At 52.7% G+C, this 17,508-nt stretch overlaps 6 protein-coding genes across 6 annotated transcripts; 4 read left to right on the top strand and 2 right to left on the bottom strand.

Annotated features, from left to right (window-relative positions):
* Nucleotides 1-7: 7 nt before the first annotated feature.
* BO82DRAFT_352073 (histidine--tRNA ligase) lies at nt 8-2,187 on the bottom strand. Its single transcript, XM_025634589.1, has 2 exons — nt 536-2,187; nt 8-466 (listed from the first exon to the last, which is right to left on the bottom strand). The coding sequence occupies exons 1-2, from the start codon at nt 1,820-1,822 to the stop codon at nt 182-184; spliced, it is 1,572 nt and encodes a 523-aa protein (XP_025494716.1). The 5' UTR covers nt 1,823-2,187; the 3' UTR covers nt 8-181.
* On the top strand, nt 1,946-3,787 carry BO82DRAFT_381638 (U4/U6 small nuclear ribonucleoprotein PRP4; the record flags this gene model as incomplete). Its single annotated transcript, XM_025637871.1, has 5 exons — nt 1,946-2,089; nt 2,393-2,514; nt 2,553-2,916; nt 2,976-3,266; nt 3,363-3,787. 5 exons carry the CDS (start codon nt 1,946-1,948, stop codon nt 3,774-3,776), a joined length of 1,335 nt encoding a protein of 444 aa, XP_025494715.1. The 3' UTR covers nt 3,777-3,787.
* A 2,252-nt stretch (nt 3,788-6,039) lies between these two features.
* Nucleotides 6,040-10,334, top strand: creB (ubiquitin C-terminal hydrolase CreB; the record flags this gene model as incomplete). The annotated part of the gene is made up of 4 exons (XM_025639137.1): nt 6,040-6,108; nt 7,980-8,117; nt 8,180-8,193; nt 8,282-10,334. 4 exons carry the CDS (start codon nt 6,040-6,042, stop codon nt 10,332-10,334), a joined length of 2,274 nt encoding a protein of 757 aa, XP_025494714.1.
* Nucleotides 10,335-11,345: 1,011 nt separating this feature from the next.
* On the bottom strand, nt 11,346-12,225 carry BO82DRAFT_352070 (YOS1 family protein). The gene is made up of 4 exons (XM_025634588.1): nt 12,106-12,225; nt 11,948-12,007; nt 11,743-11,853; nt 11,346-11,560 (listed from the first exon to the last, which is right to left on the bottom strand). The coding sequence occupies exons 1-4, from the start codon at nt 12,137-12,139 to the stop codon at nt 11,505-11,507; spliced, it is 261 nt and encodes an 86-aa protein (XP_025494713.1). The 5' UTR covers nt 12,140-12,225; the 3' UTR covers nt 11,346-11,504.
* A 132-nt stretch (nt 12,226-12,357) lies between these two features.
* Nucleotides 12,358-14,305, top strand: BO82DRAFT_304724 (dolichyl-P-Man:Man(7)GlcNAc(2)-PP-dolichol alpha-1,6-mannosyltransferase). Its single transcript, XM_025632196.1, has 3 exons — nt 12,358-12,411; nt 12,465-12,743; nt 12,806-14,305. Exons 1-3 carry the CDS (start codon nt 12,393-12,395, stop codon nt 14,203-14,205), a joined length of 1,698 nt encoding a protein of 565 aa, XP_025494712.1. The 5' UTR covers nt 12,358-12,392; the 3' UTR covers nt 14,206-14,305.
* Nucleotides 14,306-14,876: 571 nt separating this feature from the next.
* BO82DRAFT_390219 (uncharacterized protein) lies at nt 14,877-16,573 on the top strand. Its single transcript, XM_025638503.1, has 4 exons — nt 14,877-15,262; nt 15,436-15,774; nt 15,841-16,170; nt 16,232-16,573. Exons 1-4 carry the CDS (start codon nt 14,972-14,974, stop codon nt 16,340-16,342), a joined length of 1,071 nt encoding a protein of 356 aa, XP_025494711.1. The 5' UTR covers nt 14,877-14,971; the 3' UTR covers nt 16,343-16,573.
* Nucleotides 16,574-17,508: the final 935 nt, after the last annotated feature.

Raw genomic sequence — 17,508 nt, 5'->3', positions numbered from 1 at the left:
GCAATCTAAAAAAAAAAAAAAAAAAAATCTGGGTATTCTTTCCAACAGTGTCCCCCTCTTATTGAGATTTTCTTTTGGCGGGTGTATCTAATTTGCACACATTGTAGTTTGGCTGCCCCCATCCCCTTCCCTTTTTGTTGTTGTTGTAAATTGTATAATTCTTTGGTCATGAAGACATGAATCAAGCCTCTACCTTGGTCGCCTCCAATTGTTCGGTGATCTCCTGCACATTTTGGCCGCCGCGCTTGTTGGCAACGCGGGTCTTGATCTCGGCCGGCAGGGCGGCCAGGTCGACCAGCACGCCTTCCTTCTCGGGGTGGCCGTCCTCGAGACCCATCTCCTTGATGCGGACCTTGCCAGCGGCGAGCTCGTCCTCGCCGAGGATGACGGCGAAGGGGACGCCGACTTGTTCGGCGGCCTTGAATTGTTGGGGGAGCTTGGGCTTGACCTTGTAGGAGAATTCGGCCTGCCAGCGGTAATTTGTTAGTGGGGGAGTTGGAATTCAGAGGATAGTTGTAGGGCTAAGGGGATATACCTTAACACCCGCGTTCCATAGCGACTGACACACGGTCATGCGCTCCTTCAGCATGCCGGTGAAACCCTTGCCACCGAAGGCCATGACGTAGGCGTCGACCTCGCTGCTGCGGAGGGCCTCGGCGCTCTTCTCGCGCTCGATGCGCGCCTTGGTGATGGAAAAGATGCGGTCGACACCGAAGGAGACGCCCACGCAGGGGATTTGGGCCTTGGGCAGGAACATGCCCACGAGGTTGTCGTAGCGACCGCCGGCGGCGACACTGCCCACACCCAGCGTCGGGTCGTTGGACCGGTCGTCATCCTCCAGGGTCTTGGCCTTGTCCTTCTTGCCCTTCTTCTGCACGGCCTGGGCCTCCGCGGAGCCCTTCTGCACGGCGGGGGCGGAGCCCTCGGTGACGACCTCGTAGATCACGCCGGTGTAGTAGTCCAGCCCACGGGCGAGACTCAGGTCGAAGGAGATGCGGTCCAGCACGCCGAAGGCCTCGAGGTAGTCCATCAGCAGCGCCATGTCGTCGAGACCGGCCTTGGCGTTGGGGTTGGCCGTGAGGGTCTCGTCCGCGAGGAGGCCGTCCAGCAGCTCGCGGCCGCCCTTCTTCTGGGCGTAGCTCCAGATCCGGTCGGCGACGGCGCCGTCCAGCCCCTTCTCGTCGACCATCTCCTTGCGCACGTCCTCCCACGGCATCTTGTCCAGCTTGTCGACGGCGCTCGAGATGGGGCGGATCTTGTCGGCGGGGACGCCGCAGACCTCGAAGAGGCCGTCGAGAATCTTGCGGTGGTTGATCTTAATGTTGTAGCGGCCCTTCCAGCCCAGCTCCTCGAAGACCTCGGTGACGATGCGCAGGATCTCCGCGTCGGGCACCATGGGGTCGAAGGTGCCGGCGATGTCGAAGTCACACTGGTAGAACTCGCGCATGCGGCCCTTGCTGACGGCGGGCTGGTCGCGCCGGTACACCTTGGCGATGTGGTAGCGCTTCATGCTGCGCACGTCCGGGTTCATGGCCAGCCAGCGGGCGAAGGGCACGGTTAGATCGTAGCGGAGCGAGCAGATCTCCCCACCCTGGTCCTGCAGGTCGTAGATGAGCTTCGAGTCCTCGCCATACTTGCCGGCCAGGATCTCGCGGAGTTCGAAAACGGGGGTGTCGAGGGCGGTGCCGCCGTGGCGCTTGAAGACGTCGGCGATGGTGGAGAAGATGCGGTCGCGGAGGAGGGCGTCGGACCCGGACCAGTCCTTCGTACCCTTGGGGGTCTTCAGGTTGAAAGAGACCTTGGATTCCTTGTCCTTAGGCATTGTGCTGTCTGAAGAGGGGGATGTGGAGGAGGATGAGGGGGGGAAAGAAGGAGTGGAAGAGGGGAAGGCCGGAGGAGTCAGAGAAGAGAAAGAGAAAGAGGAAGAAGAAGAACAAGATGAAGAATGGTGGGGGATGGTGGGGGCTTGATTGATTGGGCGGGCAACTGGTCGGCGGCCGCTGTCGCTGTTGCGGTTGCGGTTGTGGTTGTGGTTGTGGTTGTCAATGCCGCTAATGCTGCTAATGCTGCGAATTCTACAGCCACTCTGGTGAGTCAGTCTTTGTGCTACGCCAATCGCTCGTCGAGAGCAGCGCAGTGATGCGGATTGCAGTGGAGAGGGCATTCAAATGGACGAAGAATGTTAAGTTGTTCCCTCAGTTGTTGATTCCATCAATGATCGGGAAAGAAAGTCGCCTCCTTCCTCCTTCCTGCTTCCCGCGGCTCGACCCGGCCGTTTCTCGGCCCTCAATTTCTCCGTTCTTCGCTCAATCCGGAAATTAGGGCAGATCTATAGGGCATACACCATTCAACTCATTTTGTGCACTACGAGGTAGTATGACTTGGATACTAGAGCTATACCCGAGAGTCATACTACCCGGTCGAACAGGGGGAGATCATGAATGGTAGGTATCAGGTGATCTCTAAGATCGGCTACGGTAGTTCCTCGACCGTCTGGCTGGCTCGCGATTTTGTGTAAGTTCAGATACAAAGCAGTTGTGTCTGGAAACAAGCGAGTCGACCTACGTCGCCCTCAAGGTCTTTACATTGAATCAACGGACGGGAAATGAAGTCAGCGTCTACAACCACATCCAATCCACCGGGACCGACCACCCCGGCCAGAAGGATATCCGCAAACTCCTCGATCATTTCTTTCTTCAAGGCCCTAACGGTCGTCGCGCCTGCCTGGTCCATGAACTCTTCGGAATGAGCGTGCTCGAGCTAGATACAATCGGACATAATCTTGGTGTCATAGATCCCGCACCAAGACTTGATCAAGCCAAGCCACTGATCCGGCGAGTCTTGTATGCCTTAGACTATCTGCATCGGGCAGCTGAAGTGATCCATACTGGTAATGTTTCGACCTCCCTCACCCCAGTGAGTCCGGAAGCCAGGGCAGCAACAGAAAGATTGACTTTCATGATCTGGATCTTCAGATGAGAAATCTACTTTTCCCTGCAGCTTCTCAAGCCAGAATGTCTAGGTACGAGGAAAATATGATCAAAAACCCGCCGTCACGGAAAATCCTCCAAGATCGAACCATCTACGCCACCAGATTGTTTCCTACAGAAGACGGACTCCCCGTGCTGTGCGAATTCGGAGAAGCACGATTCGGCGACAAGCACAATTGCGGGATGATCATGCCGGACTTACACCGCATCCCAGGGGTTATTCTGGTCTTTCCGAGCTGGGACTACAAAGTTGACAGCTGGGGGGTGGGGATGTTGGTCAGTCTTCCAAACTACGCTTTTCGGCTTCATTTCGCGGACCCTATAAGGTTTGTTGATACAGTTTACTGACATGGAACTCTCCGGGGAAAATAGGCTTGGGATTGTATCAGTACTCGCCCGTTGATCTCGAATCATAGGAGGGACGATCATTGGGACGATGGCGCCCACGTCGCGGAGTTGGTCGCTCTTCTCGGGCACCCCCCTCGCGAATTCACACGCCGCGGAACCCATGGCCATATTTTCTGGGATGAGAACGGGAGCTGGACAGACTTGGTCACTATCCCGGACCGAAGTCTCGAACAAGCCGCGGCCGATATCGAAGGCGAAGACCCAGAGGATTTTCTGCCGTGGTTGCGTCGAGCACTGCAGTGGGATCCCAAAGACCGTCCTACGATCTGGGATCTGTTCATGGACCCATGGCTGATGAAGGGGATGAGAGCGCGGAGAGATGACCAGGCCTTGAAGGACTATCCGGATATCGTTGAGGTGGTTGAGATCATCGACTGATTCGGTGGTCGAAACAATCCCTTGGACTGCGGAAGTCGATGCATCCATCCTGCGTAAGCTGAACAGGCATCTCAAGGGGTACTTGATACTCATTCAATGCGGAGACGGACTTCAGGCTCTTGAGGATGGTCCCAGTTGTGGTCTCAGACCGGGAAGGCGATGGTTGTTTTCGGTTTCGCTGTGATCATTTACGTATTCTGCGCACTCGTGCTTTGTGTTTCTGTTGTTGTTGTTGCCAACTGTGCTTATGCTTCTGAAGGAATCGGGAATTTTTCTACTTTGCCAATTAGTTTATGCTGCATGAACTCAGAATGAATATCTAACTCGTTATTTAGTCAAGAAATTGAATGTCATCGGCATAGCATTCGAACATAAGCAATGAGCTTACAGTAGCTTGTAGATGGCCGTGGTGTGATACTCCATTACTTAGCGCGTATCATTCTGGCCGTGGCTTACTCAATTGCCATTGGTGAGGACATGAGAACCACCGCTCACCAATGCTTTTTTCTACTCCGGACACTGACGCAGGCTGACAGCATCACTCTCCTACTCAATCATTGGAATGGGAGTCTCGTGCTCCCCCCCCATCCTTTGTAAGCAAAAGAATGGGGCCCATCCATCTAGTAAGCTTCATTGGTGGGATGGAAGAGGGGGCGGGTGCATGGGGTGATGTGACCGAGTCACTGACCTGACAGACGGTCTGTACGGAGTTACAAACCGAAGTCAGGTACATTCATGTATGTACCTGTACTGTAAGAGTAAGAGCAGTCAGACTTTTGCGGGGCCCGCGTGGGAATTCACACCGATTGGCCCAGTGCTGCTCCAGCACAAGTGGGGGTCGACAACTGGGACGATTCTGCTTGGACTTATCCATTAAGTGGTTTTGCTTATCAGGACCAGGACCATGATGATAGATTATCTCTCTTCTTGTAGAGTACGACCGGTTTGTGTGACACCGCTGTCAAACAAGCTGAAACCGTCGAGTAACCCAAGGATGATGAAACGCAGACCAGACTCGTGGGGTCGTGGCTATGCTATTCCGAGTCGGATATAGAGGCCTGATTTGAGTTTGACATCGGAATGCAACCAGCCATGCATGCCCATGCATTTATCCATCCTGGCAGGGCACACTTTTCCAAAGCGGTAACAGACACGAGTGGCTGGCCTGTTGATGCGTACCGGTATATCTGGACACTCAGGAGGACGGACGGCTAATGTTATACGAGTTTTCCCCTCACAAGCCTGCGTATGACGCTAGTATCTCAAATGCTGGGGTGATGGGGAATGGTGGGGAGCTGCAATGAAATCGATTGGTCTTTTGGCCCTTTGATGATCCTTGTGTTTCCACGTGGTTCTGGTGTACCACCTTACAGTACCTTACCATTCCACAGAACCGTAAGGTATGACGTTTAGGAACGGCTTCCGCGGTCGGGGAGGAGGAGAGGAAGAGGAGGGGGAGAGAATCTCGAGATTCTCACTCCGTATCTGAGTCGGAAGTCTTCCACACCAACTACTGACTGACCACGAGGACCCATCCGTGGGGTAGAAAGGTGTGCAATTACCTTGCATGTGTTGAGAGTGCTCACTGCTCGTAGGTGTGCTGTACCTGTACCTGATCGAACACTTTCAACCGGAATACTCGACCTCCGTCCAACAGGTTGCCTTCCTGCCTCTTCCCCTTTGACATCCCTGAGATAGACAGCTAAAAATGGGAATGATAAATTCACCTTCGTCACTCTTTAATTTCAACCGCTAAGCGTGGCCGCCAGCACTGAAGCCGCCCGCCAAGGACGCCCGCTAGGACAGGCCCCGACCAGGGAGGTAAGTAAAATCACGCACTGCATTTCGTCCCGCTGCCTAGGGCAAAATCCCATGGCTTGTCATTCGTGGTCAATATTCCGATCTCTCTCCTTTTGTTCGTCTGCAGCAAACCGGAGAAGGGCGTGGCAGGGTAGGTCCAACGATCTTGTTTGGGTGCTCATACTTGCAGCTGCAGGTCAGTCGCTCGGCCGGGCTGTATCTTGATCGCTACTTGATAGCATTTGGGCGGTTGCGATGGCTCATTGGCGAGCTAAGCCATGCCAATGGGCTGGCAACCTATCATAATCGGGGGACGGCGAGGTCGATGCAACCCCGGCCGCAACATTTTGGCTGCACCTGATGATGCGTGCTATATTATCCGAAGGATTGCTTCGCCCGGCTCTAGAAGGTCACCCTCACTTTCTGGTTGCTTCTGCTGTGCTTTGTTCTGCGACCTGCCCCAATGGGCCTGACGGTGGTGCCTACCACGACGTCCTGGTTTAAGAAAGTGTCACACAACGTCGAGCCGTTGGTAAACTTGTGTAGGCTGTGTAGACTGTGTAGGCTTTCGTAGCCCGCAGGGCTGCTGACTGGAGTTCTCGGTGACTATTAGCTGGTCTAACCGAACAAGTACGAAGTAGACAACACTTGTTGGGCGGAGGGTGCGAGGGTGCTAGCAGTCCGACCGGCCACCGGGTGGATAGATGTTTGCCTGTGGCCATTTAACATTGAGATTGGGCGTCGCGCACGTCCATGTTTCATTGTCTGGTGGAGGAGCTTCAACCAAGTCCTTCGAGTGACTGACGTAGAGAATCGAATGTCCCGGACCACATCTTCGTAGCAATCCGGCTTTCCCCCTCTTCCCCTCCTCCTTTAGTAAGGAAACCAGGAATCAAGAAACATTGGAATGGGGGAACCGGCCGCGATTGTTTTCCTCTTTCTGAAGGGCTCAGATTTCTGGTTTCTTCCTTTGGTGTGTTAATCAGCATCAGCAGCAATCGGTGAAAGCGCGGAGTTAAGGTGGGAAGATAACTTACCGACTGAACCGACAGATGCCGCCAAAACCGATCTCCCACTCCCACGTTCACCGACAGCGGCCCAGCTTTCCCAGACTTGCTTACTTTACTTCATTTCTTACCCAATCCATTGAACGTCTTGTCGGCGAATCAGTAACAAAGGCATATGATATAATTGTGAATGAGATGATTGACAGTACCATCATACCCATGTAGCAGGACATCAACTCGTTTCTCTCCTCTTTTCCCCTCATTTTCTCTTCGAGTCCCAAAGTATGACCGCTCAGGCCCGCCAGTGTGAGTGACATAGTACAGTACTTGATTGGGTAGGACTGTTAAGATGGGACGATACCAATACCAGGTCCATACCGTACGTACGATACGAACAGGCAAAAGAGTTCTCTCTGAGTTGTAAGTTCGTGGCCACTCCGTACGGGAACTGAACTATAACATACTTCGTTGGTGCTTCGAGGCTGTGACTAAGGAAAGGGTTCCTGACAGACAAGCCTGGGGATTCCCGCCATCTTCACCTACTGACTCTCTTCTTCTGGCTGCCTGTCTTGCCCACCTTCTCATCTCCTCCCCATTCCTCGTTTCTCTCTCCTACTCTCTCCATCTCTCCCTCTCTCCCTCTCTCATCCTCGCTCCCAATCTCTCTCACCCTTCTCTACGCCGATAATTACCACCCCTCGATCTTTTCATCCAATCTCCTGCGTTATTCTCGGTTCCCTCGTCTCCGACTCGGACCGCGGTCTTTCTCCACCTTTCGAATCCGCCGCCCGTTCACGTTTCCGCCCCATTCCACGCTCTCACAGCCACATATCCAGGCCCCAGTCCTGCAACAACTCTCGGCGGTTCCGCGCACTGCGGATTCTTCTACCTGGTTCCTGTCGACAACCATCACCGGATTCCTACAACGCGACTCGTCGAGGATCACTCCTGCCTGCCTTCCCGTCCTCCGATCGTGCCTGCTGACACTCCCCGATCCGCGCGTGGTTCCATTGCCGCTCTCTTTTCTGGACCGGGTGTCGGCTTCGGTTTCCCACCGTCAGTTGCCCGATGAGGCTGAATTAGGATTTACGAGATTGTGCGATAATCATGGGGTCTTTTCTGAGGAGTTTCCGGAGAGATGTGGTGAGTCTTTATCCTGGTCGGCCTGGTTTTCTGGGATTCTTCGCGACCGCATCGTCTCCCACTCGTCTGTGCCCGGCTGGTTCAGTATACCTACTCCCGGCGGCGCAATCGCTTTATCCAAATGCTGGAGAATCGTGCTGCCTCATTTCCGTTCATTGAGTGCGCTCAACGGTCGGGGCCAATGGGATTTCATAGATTAATGCTTTTGTCCTCACCACTATTAAACGACGAATGTTAACTGTCTTGCCCTCAGGGACCCACGCCTTCGGTTGGGGCGCCTCCCACCAAGAAAGAACCCCAGGCGCCGATGATGACCCCGTTAGAGAAAATGCTCCAGGATATGGGCTCGATCCGAGAAGATGGCAGTGACAAGTTCTTTGCGATGGAGAATGTAAGTCTGGCCCCACGACGTTTCGCTCCTAGAACTTTGCTGATAGACTTCCTCTCGTCCAGTTCGGAAATACATGGTGAGTTGTTAACGCCCGTTTTCCGGTCTACTTACCTCAAGTACTCGCATATATTCAAAGTGACCGGATCACTAATGTCCGCGAACAGTTACTGTAACTCGATATTACAATGTCTCTATTATTCAGTACCATTCCGAGAAGCCGTTATAAACTATCCCACCAGAACACCAATAGAGAACTTGGAAGCCGCATTGGCCAAAAACCTCCATTACCAAAACCCGGCTGCTAATATGGAAGCGGAGGCACTGGCAGAGAAGCAGAAGGCTGCTACGCCACAGCGTCCAGGGGCGCCCCCGAATCAGCCACAAAAACCCGAAGATAAAGACTCACCGGAATACAAGAAGAAGATGGCCTTACAGACTCTCCCCCTTCTAGAAACCACAAACAACTCAGCCAGTTACGGAATGTCGGAATCACTATTCACATCGCTGAAGGATATATTTGAGTCGATTGTGGCGAGTCGGGCTCGTCTTGGTATAACACGACCACAGCGCTTGTTGGAACTCCTCCGTCGGGATCATGAGATGTTTCGGACTGCCATGCATCAGGACGCCCATGAGTTCTTGATCCTTTTACTGAACGAGGTCGTAGCGAATGTCGAAGCGGAGGCCATGAAACAGCCCGAGAGGAGCTTGCCACCCGCCGAAAGTATGGAATCTTCACAACACTCTCTAAGTTCTGGTTCCAAGACCCCCAACACTACGCGATGGGTGCACGAGTTGTTTGAAGGAACCTTAACGTCCGAAACACAATGTTTGACCTGCGAGAACGTCTCTCAGCGAGATGAGATCTTCCTAGATCTGTCGGTTGATCTGGAACAGCATTCGTCGGTTACCTCGTGTTTGAGGAAATTCTCCGCAGAAGAGATGCTCTGTGAGCGGAATAAATTCCACTGTGACAACTGCGGCGGTTTGCAGGAGGCAGAAAAGCGGATGAAAATTAAACGTCTTCCCCGCATCTTGGCTCTCCATCTCAAGCGCTTCAAATACACGGAGGACTTGCAAAAATTACAAAAATTGTTTCACCGAGTCGTCTACCCGTACCACCTGCGTCTTTTCAACACAACGGACGATGCAGAGGATCCTGACCGATTGTACGAGTTGTATGCAGTCGTGGTGCATATCGGAGGCGGTCCCTACCACGGTCACTATGTGGCTATTATCAAGACGCAGGATCGCGGATGGTTGCTCTTTGATGATGAGATGGTGGAGCCTGTGGACAAGAACTACGTGCGGAACTTCTTTGGAGATAAACCCGGACTCGCCTGCGCCTACGTTTTGTTCTACCAGGAAACTACTATGGAGGCTGTCATGAAGGAACAAGAACAGGAGGATCTCAATGCCACCATGGCAGATCTCAATTTGAACGAGACTACCGTGAAGCAGAATGGATTCGTCTCGCCGCCCGTGCTATCTCATGTCCACAGTGCATCACAGATCCCCTCGCAGGATGACCCTCACCGATTCACCGGCCTGAAACGCGCGCCGACGGCGCCTCAGCTCCCGACTCACACCGAGCATATCGGCGCCGAAGCCGTTCCTCCGCATACTCCGGCAGCCGTGCCCCCTCCGGTGCCCCCTATTCCTGAGGTCCACACGCGACCACTGAGCCCCAAGAAGAGTGACATTCAATCCAAGAAGGAACGGGCCAAGGAGGAAAAGGAACGGAAAGCAGCCGAGAAAGAGCTAGAAAAGCAGCGCCGAAAGGAGCAAGAAGCTCGGTTCAAGGAGAACAAAGAGAACCAGCGACGCGAGGAAGCTGAGATCAAGGCGGCGATCGAGGCCAGCCGAGCGTCTAAGGCCGATGAAGACCGACGCAATGACGGTGGCAAGAGTGGTGGATTGAGTCGACTCAAACGAGGCAGCAAGAGCTTCAGCCAGAGACTGGGTAAGGACAAGGAAAGTCGGGCGTCATCGTCCGGGTCCCCCGCAGTACCCAATTCCGAGACGTCCAGTTCAAGCAATATGCCACCTGAGCCACTCCAACCCTTGTCTCCCCAGAAGATTACGCCTCCCGAGACACTTCTAGTCCCTCACGATGATGATCCGGATTCTCTCAAGAGTCCTAAGAGCGATCGGCAGACTCATGGGAAATGGCGGAGTTTCAGCATTAGAAAGAAGTCCTTCAGCATTCTTTCGTGAACATGATTGTGAACATGATGGCCTGTTACTCGTCACCACGTGTATCAGATCTACACTTTTCTTGCACATAAAAGACGCATTTCTGTCGTACATATCGTTTTTCTCCATGTATCATCACCCTTGCCTTCCAGACTGGATCCGTTCTGACTTTGACGACGTGGCCTATCCCTATCATGCATGCGGAAAGGACTGCGCGTCAACGAACGGGATCCGGTTTCTGTTTTACTTGCACAATTGTCATTCTGCCAGCTCCTACCTGCCTGCATCTTGGTGCATTGACCAAATCACTGTCGGTCTGCATATTGATTTAGCCTTCTCTTGATCTCTTCTTTTTTTCTTGTTCACCGATTTCATCTCCCTGTGATACCCATGCCTGGGTCACACCACTGGGCAAATGGGGCGTTCGGCGAAAGTGTTTTCTGTTACAATTGTTTTATTCAGGTGAGATGACACCAGGGAGTGGATGCTCAATTCGTGTTAAGAAATAGTTTGAGGGAGGATATATTCGCTGGTGCTTTCCCCCTCTGAACACAGGAGTGGCACTTCGTGCTTACGCCCCACCTCAACTGGACATATCATGCATGGAACTCGCCTAGGCCAAGTCTTGCGGGTACGCGCAGTATATAGACCTTGATACCAATGTGATATGTATGCGAAGAGTGTTGTCTTTCTGTAGGGTATCTCGAATGACGCTGTTCCCTTCCCGCCCATCTGGACTAACACAACTACTATCTTTCATGGCCTTGCTGGTAAGTCATATGCGCTTGCGTCCAGCATCTTCGCGGCTAGACCCCGACCGCAGTGATATCATTTCCTAACCGATATCCTCTACGCCCCCATACTCGCGAGACCCATCCATCCGTTGAAATCTCGAAATCACATATATGTGGTATATCCCATGCTGAGCAGACATCAATACAACTGCCATTTCTATTCCCATAATATATCATCCCTTGTTCTTACTCCCCAATCCTTTGACTCACCACACAACCGAACCGGCAAAAAGAAGCAAGGGAACATCTCGTAGAATTTCGCTGCTGAAATATAGTATAAGAATATGTAGGTAGACAAGGTATACATAACAAATCGGGATTCGTGAGTTGCGGGTAAAAACAAGTCGAGAAGCTGTTGAGAGGCATCGAATGATTTCTTTTTTTGCTTGGGGTAAAATTAACCCAGGATAAGCTCGTAGATGATGACGATGGTATTGATCACGATTAAGGGTACTGTATACCGATCCCCCTACCCTCCGTTGGAGGCAGGGGAAAATTTGGAGGTTAGTTTTTGGACTCGCGGTGTGGTGTGGGAGATGAGTGGTTTGCGCGAGGGTGTCTGGGGGAGGGGGAAGCTCGGAGTATATGGCTTGAGGTCTCGGTGAGATAGGGCAGAGGGAGGAAAAAGGACGTACTTCGCATGACGGTCCGGACACTGGCGATCAGATTGATGGTTTTGGCCTTGACGCTGGTGTTGTCGTAGGTTGCGCCGAAGGCTGCGTCGGCTTGCATGCGGCCCCAGCCGACTGTTTTGGGGGAGGGAGCTTGGTTAGCTGAGGAGGTTCCGGGGAGAAGGGTTGTGGAGGGTTGAGGAGATTTCGGGGAGCTGTGTGGACGTACTTCTGGCGAGGAAGCGGTCTTCGGAGAGGATGGCGAGGGAGTTGATAAAGAGGATGACGACTGCGGAGATAGACGCGATGGTTAGTTTCGGAGGTTGGCTTGCGGATTGAATCCGGGAAGCTCAATGGATCGGTGACCAGGGGAGAGAGGGGACGGACCGTAAAAGAGTTTCCCTAGGCCGAAGAAGAACATCTTGGCGGGAGGTTTGCAGGAATGCCGAGGAGTGTTGGTGGTGGGAGGTTGATGTTCGGTGGAAGCGGAGAAAGAGAGAGAGTGTGTACTTTGTGGTGTTGGATGATGGCGTAGTGGAAAGGGAAGTTGCGGGAAGGCACAGGCACCCACTCATGTGATTTTGGCCATCTGTCTTCATACTTCGAACTTCTTTGCTTCCTCTTATGCATTGAGCATGACTGTATCCTCGCAAGCTGGGAATACTAGGGTCATCATGAGTGGGAGAGATGCTGGTAAGTGCTATGCTCATTCTGGTTGAAAAAATAAATCAATTAACCCTCTCCAGTCTACGTGCTGCTCCTCGCCGCAGTGCCCGCCCTCATTCTTCTCCATTTGGTCGTTGCGCCATACACCAAGGTAGAGGAGTCTTTCCATATACAAGCCATTCATGATATTCTGGCATACGGAATCCCCACGAGCAATGTTAGCGAGACACTACGTGCGGGCTATGACCATTTCACCTTTCCGGGTGCTGTTCCTCGGACATTCGTTGGCGCCGCGCTGCTGGCCGGTCTGGCGCGGCCGTTCATTTGGTTGCAGCACTCCGTCGACAGGCAATTGCTTGGTAAGTAGCGCGAAAGATATTTTCCCGCTGTGAGGTCGATGGCTAAAGGATCGTTTCATCAGCTCGAGCTATCCTAGGTCTATTTAATGCCGCTTCGTTGCTGTCATTTGCGGGAGGTCTACGGCGTACTGCCGGCAAGACAACCGCCATCTGGTACCTTTTGTTCCAGAGCAGCCAATTCCACGTTCTGTACTATGCGTCGCGGACGCTCTCAAACATGTTCGCATTTGGCATGACTACCCTGGCTTTGCGTTACCTTCTCCCAGAGCCATCCCTGTCTACCGCAGCGTATCGAAGACGCTCACGACGCGCTCTGTGTCTTCTGACATCAGCTGGCATCATCTTCCGCTCCGAGCTTGCCATCTTCCTCGCAACCAACACGGTCTTCCTCTTCGCGACCCGCCGTATCAGCATCGTACATGAGATCGTTCCCGCCGGAATCGTGGGCCTTGTCATCGGTTTAACCACGACTGTGGTCGTGGATTCTTTCTTCTGGCAGCAATTTCCCCTGTGGCCCGAATTCGAGGCGTTCAAGTTCAATGTCATCCACGGTCAAGCATCAGCCTGGGGCATTGACCCGTGGTACTTTTACTTCGTTAACGCCGTTCCTCGTCTCCTCCTCAACCCTATGACTTATCTTGTTGGCATTCCCATCTCGCTTCTGCAACCCGCCACCCGCTCCATCGCAGCGTCTCTCCTCATTCCCTCTCTTGTTTTCCTCGCCATCTACAGCGCCCAGCCCCACAAGGAATGGCGCTTCGTCATCTATACCATCCCTGCCCTCACCGCGGTCTCCGCTCAAGGCGCCTCCTACATCTGGACACACCGCGCCAAATCCATCATCTACCGTCTCTCCTCCCTGGCCCTGCTAGCCTCAACCCTAGCTTCCTTCATTGTCTCCACTTTCGTCCTCCTGCCCGCCTCCTCCGCCAACTACCCCGGCGCACACGCCCTCGACGCCCTCCACAACCATGCTATCCCTTCATCAGACAACGCCTCCCATGTATCAGTCTATCTTGGCAATCTGGCCTGCCAAACCGGCGTGACCCGCTTCCTCCAGTTCCCCACTAGTCAGTCCGACTCGCCAATCTGGAACTACGATAAAACTGAATCTCCTCTCCTCAAGTCGGACCCTACCTTCTGGTCTCACTTTGACTATGCCATAGTCGAACACGGCGAGGAAGCCGAGCTTGTCCTATCTTCCTCCTCTGTGGCTGGGAAATGGCGACCCATTGATACCGTTTTCGGCTTCGGGGGACTTCGTGTACTCCGGCCTGGCGACGAAGCTATTGGCACTGTTGAAGGAGATCTCCTGGGATATGTTGTGGGAGACAGAGGGACCGAGATTTGGAGCAGAGTTCGCGAGCTCGCTCGACGAACGGTCACGCGGGGGTGGTGGGTGGAGGTCAGAATGGAGGGCAAGATCCTGATCCTTGGGAGAGATGGCGTTCAGACTGTTTGAGCTTTCTAGACTAATACTTTTTGTTTTCTGATGGTTATGTAGCTACTATATGGAGCCAATGTGGTTACAGTGAGCCCTAGCAGAGAAAAGAGCATTAGGCATAGTTCCAAGACTTTCACGGGTGTGCATACATCTAAGATATCCCTTATACTGTATTGGTTCTGGCTGAAATCGCTATGGTGAGCCTAGCTGCTCATCATACTTCTCATACCGCGCAACTGATTATATAACAATCTCTCATAGTATCAGTTGGATAACATCTGATAGATGGTAGCAAGGCATCCCGGCTCTTGTATCATGCACAGTCCCAAATCAAACAACCCCGAGTGTGATCTCTTTGTCTGGGCTATCAGCCTGCGAGTCACTGATATTGCCCATGTTCACCAAACAAGCAAGCTTCTTCGTTAGCTAACTGGATGTAATTTAAAAGTTCTTTCTGGGTTGTTGGTATGGCCGGAAGCGAGTTGATATTAGTCGTGTAATCACCCCAGATACCAGCCACCTCTGATAACGAGCTATATTCTATCCCAACATTCACTGTGAGCACCACAAATCTCCGGTAGCGAGCTGGATATAATCTTAATGTTCGCCACCGTGTGGCCTTCGTGGGATATAAAACCCCCCTCGATATCTCTCCTTTTCTTCATCCTCTCTTCTTCCTCACCACCACCCACTTTCTTTCTCATCCTCCCTCTTGTCTTGAGAACCTCCGCCAGTCCTTTCATCCTGAAATCGTTCTCAACATCCACTCATTCCATCGTTCACGATGCTCCGCCTCAAGAATCTCCTTGTTTTCCTTCTGGTGTTTGGGTTGTTCATGCAGACTGCCCTGACAAACCCTCAGAGTCCCACTTCCAGTGATGTTGTGAACATCGACCACCTGGACTCGCACGAGGACAGCCCTGGTGAAGAACCTGACACCCAGCCTACTGCAGACCATGATATCCCCTCCGTGTCAGACGAAGCTGCCCCTGATGACGGCGTTCTTGATGGTGACGACCAGAGCGAGGGCCTTATCCAGGGCGGAGGAAAGAGCCAGGTCCCACGTCCCGGCACTGTAAGTGGAGAAGGTCTATCGATTCCCTGTAACTGTTGCTGACTTTTGTCTTGCTGTTCTAGTGGAAAAGTTGTGTGGGCTATTGTGACGTGAACAAATGGTGTCACTGCCCATATACTCGTTGCCGTTGCTGGCTTCCTCATTACCCGTGCAGATGCATCAACCACATCAAGTCTCGCGATGAGTCCGCGGAAGATGATGATCAGAGCGATGTGGGTGGTTTTGATGCTGTTGATGGGTTGAACACCACTGATCACTCGGAACTTGCTGATGATTCGAACACCACTGATGATTCGAACACCACTGATGATTCGGATACCACTGATGCTACAAACACCACCGATGACTCGGAAACCCCTGATGATTTAAATACCGCTGAAGAGCCGATCACCACCGATGATTTGGACACCCCTGCTGATCTGAACACCACGGATGATTCGATCACCACTTCTGGTCATCTGAACCTCACCGAAAGTCCAAGCAACCAGACGCTGCCTATCCTGCCTCGCTTTGTAAGTCATGGATCGGGTGCCTGTGATACCTTGTCACCTGCCCTCGCTGACTATCCTGCTCTCTAGCCACCCCCGCAATGCAAGGGGACCTGCACCCTGAAGCACAAGTGCTACTGCGAAGGTGGTTCTGTAACCCATTGCCGTTGCCCCAGAATTGGCTTCCCATGCTCGTGCACGCGCTACCTCGACAATCCAGCTGCCCGATTGGAACACTCCCCCACCGATGAGGGTTCGAACACCACCTCAACCATGAACACGACCTCGACTCTGAACACTCGCTCGGCCTCAGGGACCGATGATGAGGAACCGGACACCAACGAACAGTTGGACACCAACGAACAGTTGGATACCAACGAGGAAGTGGAGAGTACCCCGGTGTCACATCTCGCTCAAGCGGTAAGCCTCTGACACTTCTCCCGATGTTCTTTCGAGTCCTTTACTGACGTTTCTCACACAGCCCGCCGGGCCTTGCAAGGGTCGCTGCACAATCCATGGAAAGTGTATGTGTGGAGGCTTGACCAAATGTACTTGTCGACACGCTGGACAGACTTGCTCGTGCGTCAACTGAGAAGCTGTCTTTGGAATCGCTTGTTGGCATGTCTGTAGGATGCTTTGAGTGATCAGACTCGCTTTGGAGCTTTGTTGGTGTTGTCGTTGTGCTTTTCCTCTGGCAAAAGTCGTTGTTGTTGGGCGTTGCGCTCGGATCATGTATCTATCATGTTAACCTTTGTGGCTCTGCCATTTGAATAATGAGAGAGAAAAGTCTTTTTGATTGACTTTGGGTAATTTTTTTTTGAAAGTGTACCTGCGAAAGCAGTTGCATGAGCGTAGCAATTCCCTCCGACTTATGATATATCGCGTTGATAATGTGACCTGCTTGCAGCAATACCCAACAGAGATTTCAGTGCGGAAGCTGCTTTTATGGAGTCTCGAGGAACTCTGGAGTAAGTGTAGGTAAACCAGCTTTGTACAGTGTCAGCGTGCGGCATCGCTCTTGCCCGGTGTGAACTCCGGCCATCTCCTCCCTTCATATCTTGCTCAGGTAGAAAGACACAAATTTCGATATCTGGATTCCATCGAGACATACACACGCTAAAATGCTTCTAGGACTTACTGTCTGTCTGTCAAGATACTACCTCGCACGATGCATTTTACACACCACTTCCCTCTTCTTGGCAAGAGAACCCAGGTACTGTACCTCACCTCGAACACCACCAACCTTAAGCATGAATCAAAAAGCAGTCTAAGTAGGGGTCTTCGATGCAAATCGAACAGCTGCCCGAAAATCAACGATCTCGGATGACCTCGAAAGTGGATAACGCTAGAAGGTCAGTGACGCCGTAGGATCGTCCCCCTTGATCGGAGCCATCAGATTCCATATCTCTACCCATCACATTGACTTGCTTCTCTTTGCAGACGACACCTGCGGCTGTCATGCACGACGATGCAATTATCTGTCGACGTGGTGGTCCGCTGCAGACGCCACTCTTCCACACAAGAGAGAGGGGGGAGACCCCCGACTCAGACTCAGACCCCAGCTTGTCGAAGTCGCTCGCGCAAGAGCACGAGAGACAGTCGATAGGTCGCTTCCCTGGATGGAGAACGTTGAGCCGTGTGCGGCATTCTGACAGGATCTTGGGTACGACGCTATGCTGTCACCCGGAAATCACGATATGCTTCCCTGTGTTGTGTCAAGGAAGAGCGCTTTTAGAAGGCGAGAAAGAAGATGGGACA

The sequence above is a fragment of the Aspergillus uvarum genome, assembly GCF_003184745.1.
Source record: "Aspergillus uvarum CBS 121591 unplaced genomic scaffold BO82scaffold_11, whole genome shotgun sequence".
Taxonomy (NCBI): Eukaryota; Fungi; Ascomycota; class Eurotiomycetes; order Eurotiales; family Aspergillaceae; genus Aspergillus; species Aspergillus uvarum.
Note: the sequence above shows the minus strand (reverse complement) of the source record. Positions and strands in the feature narration are given on the sequence as shown.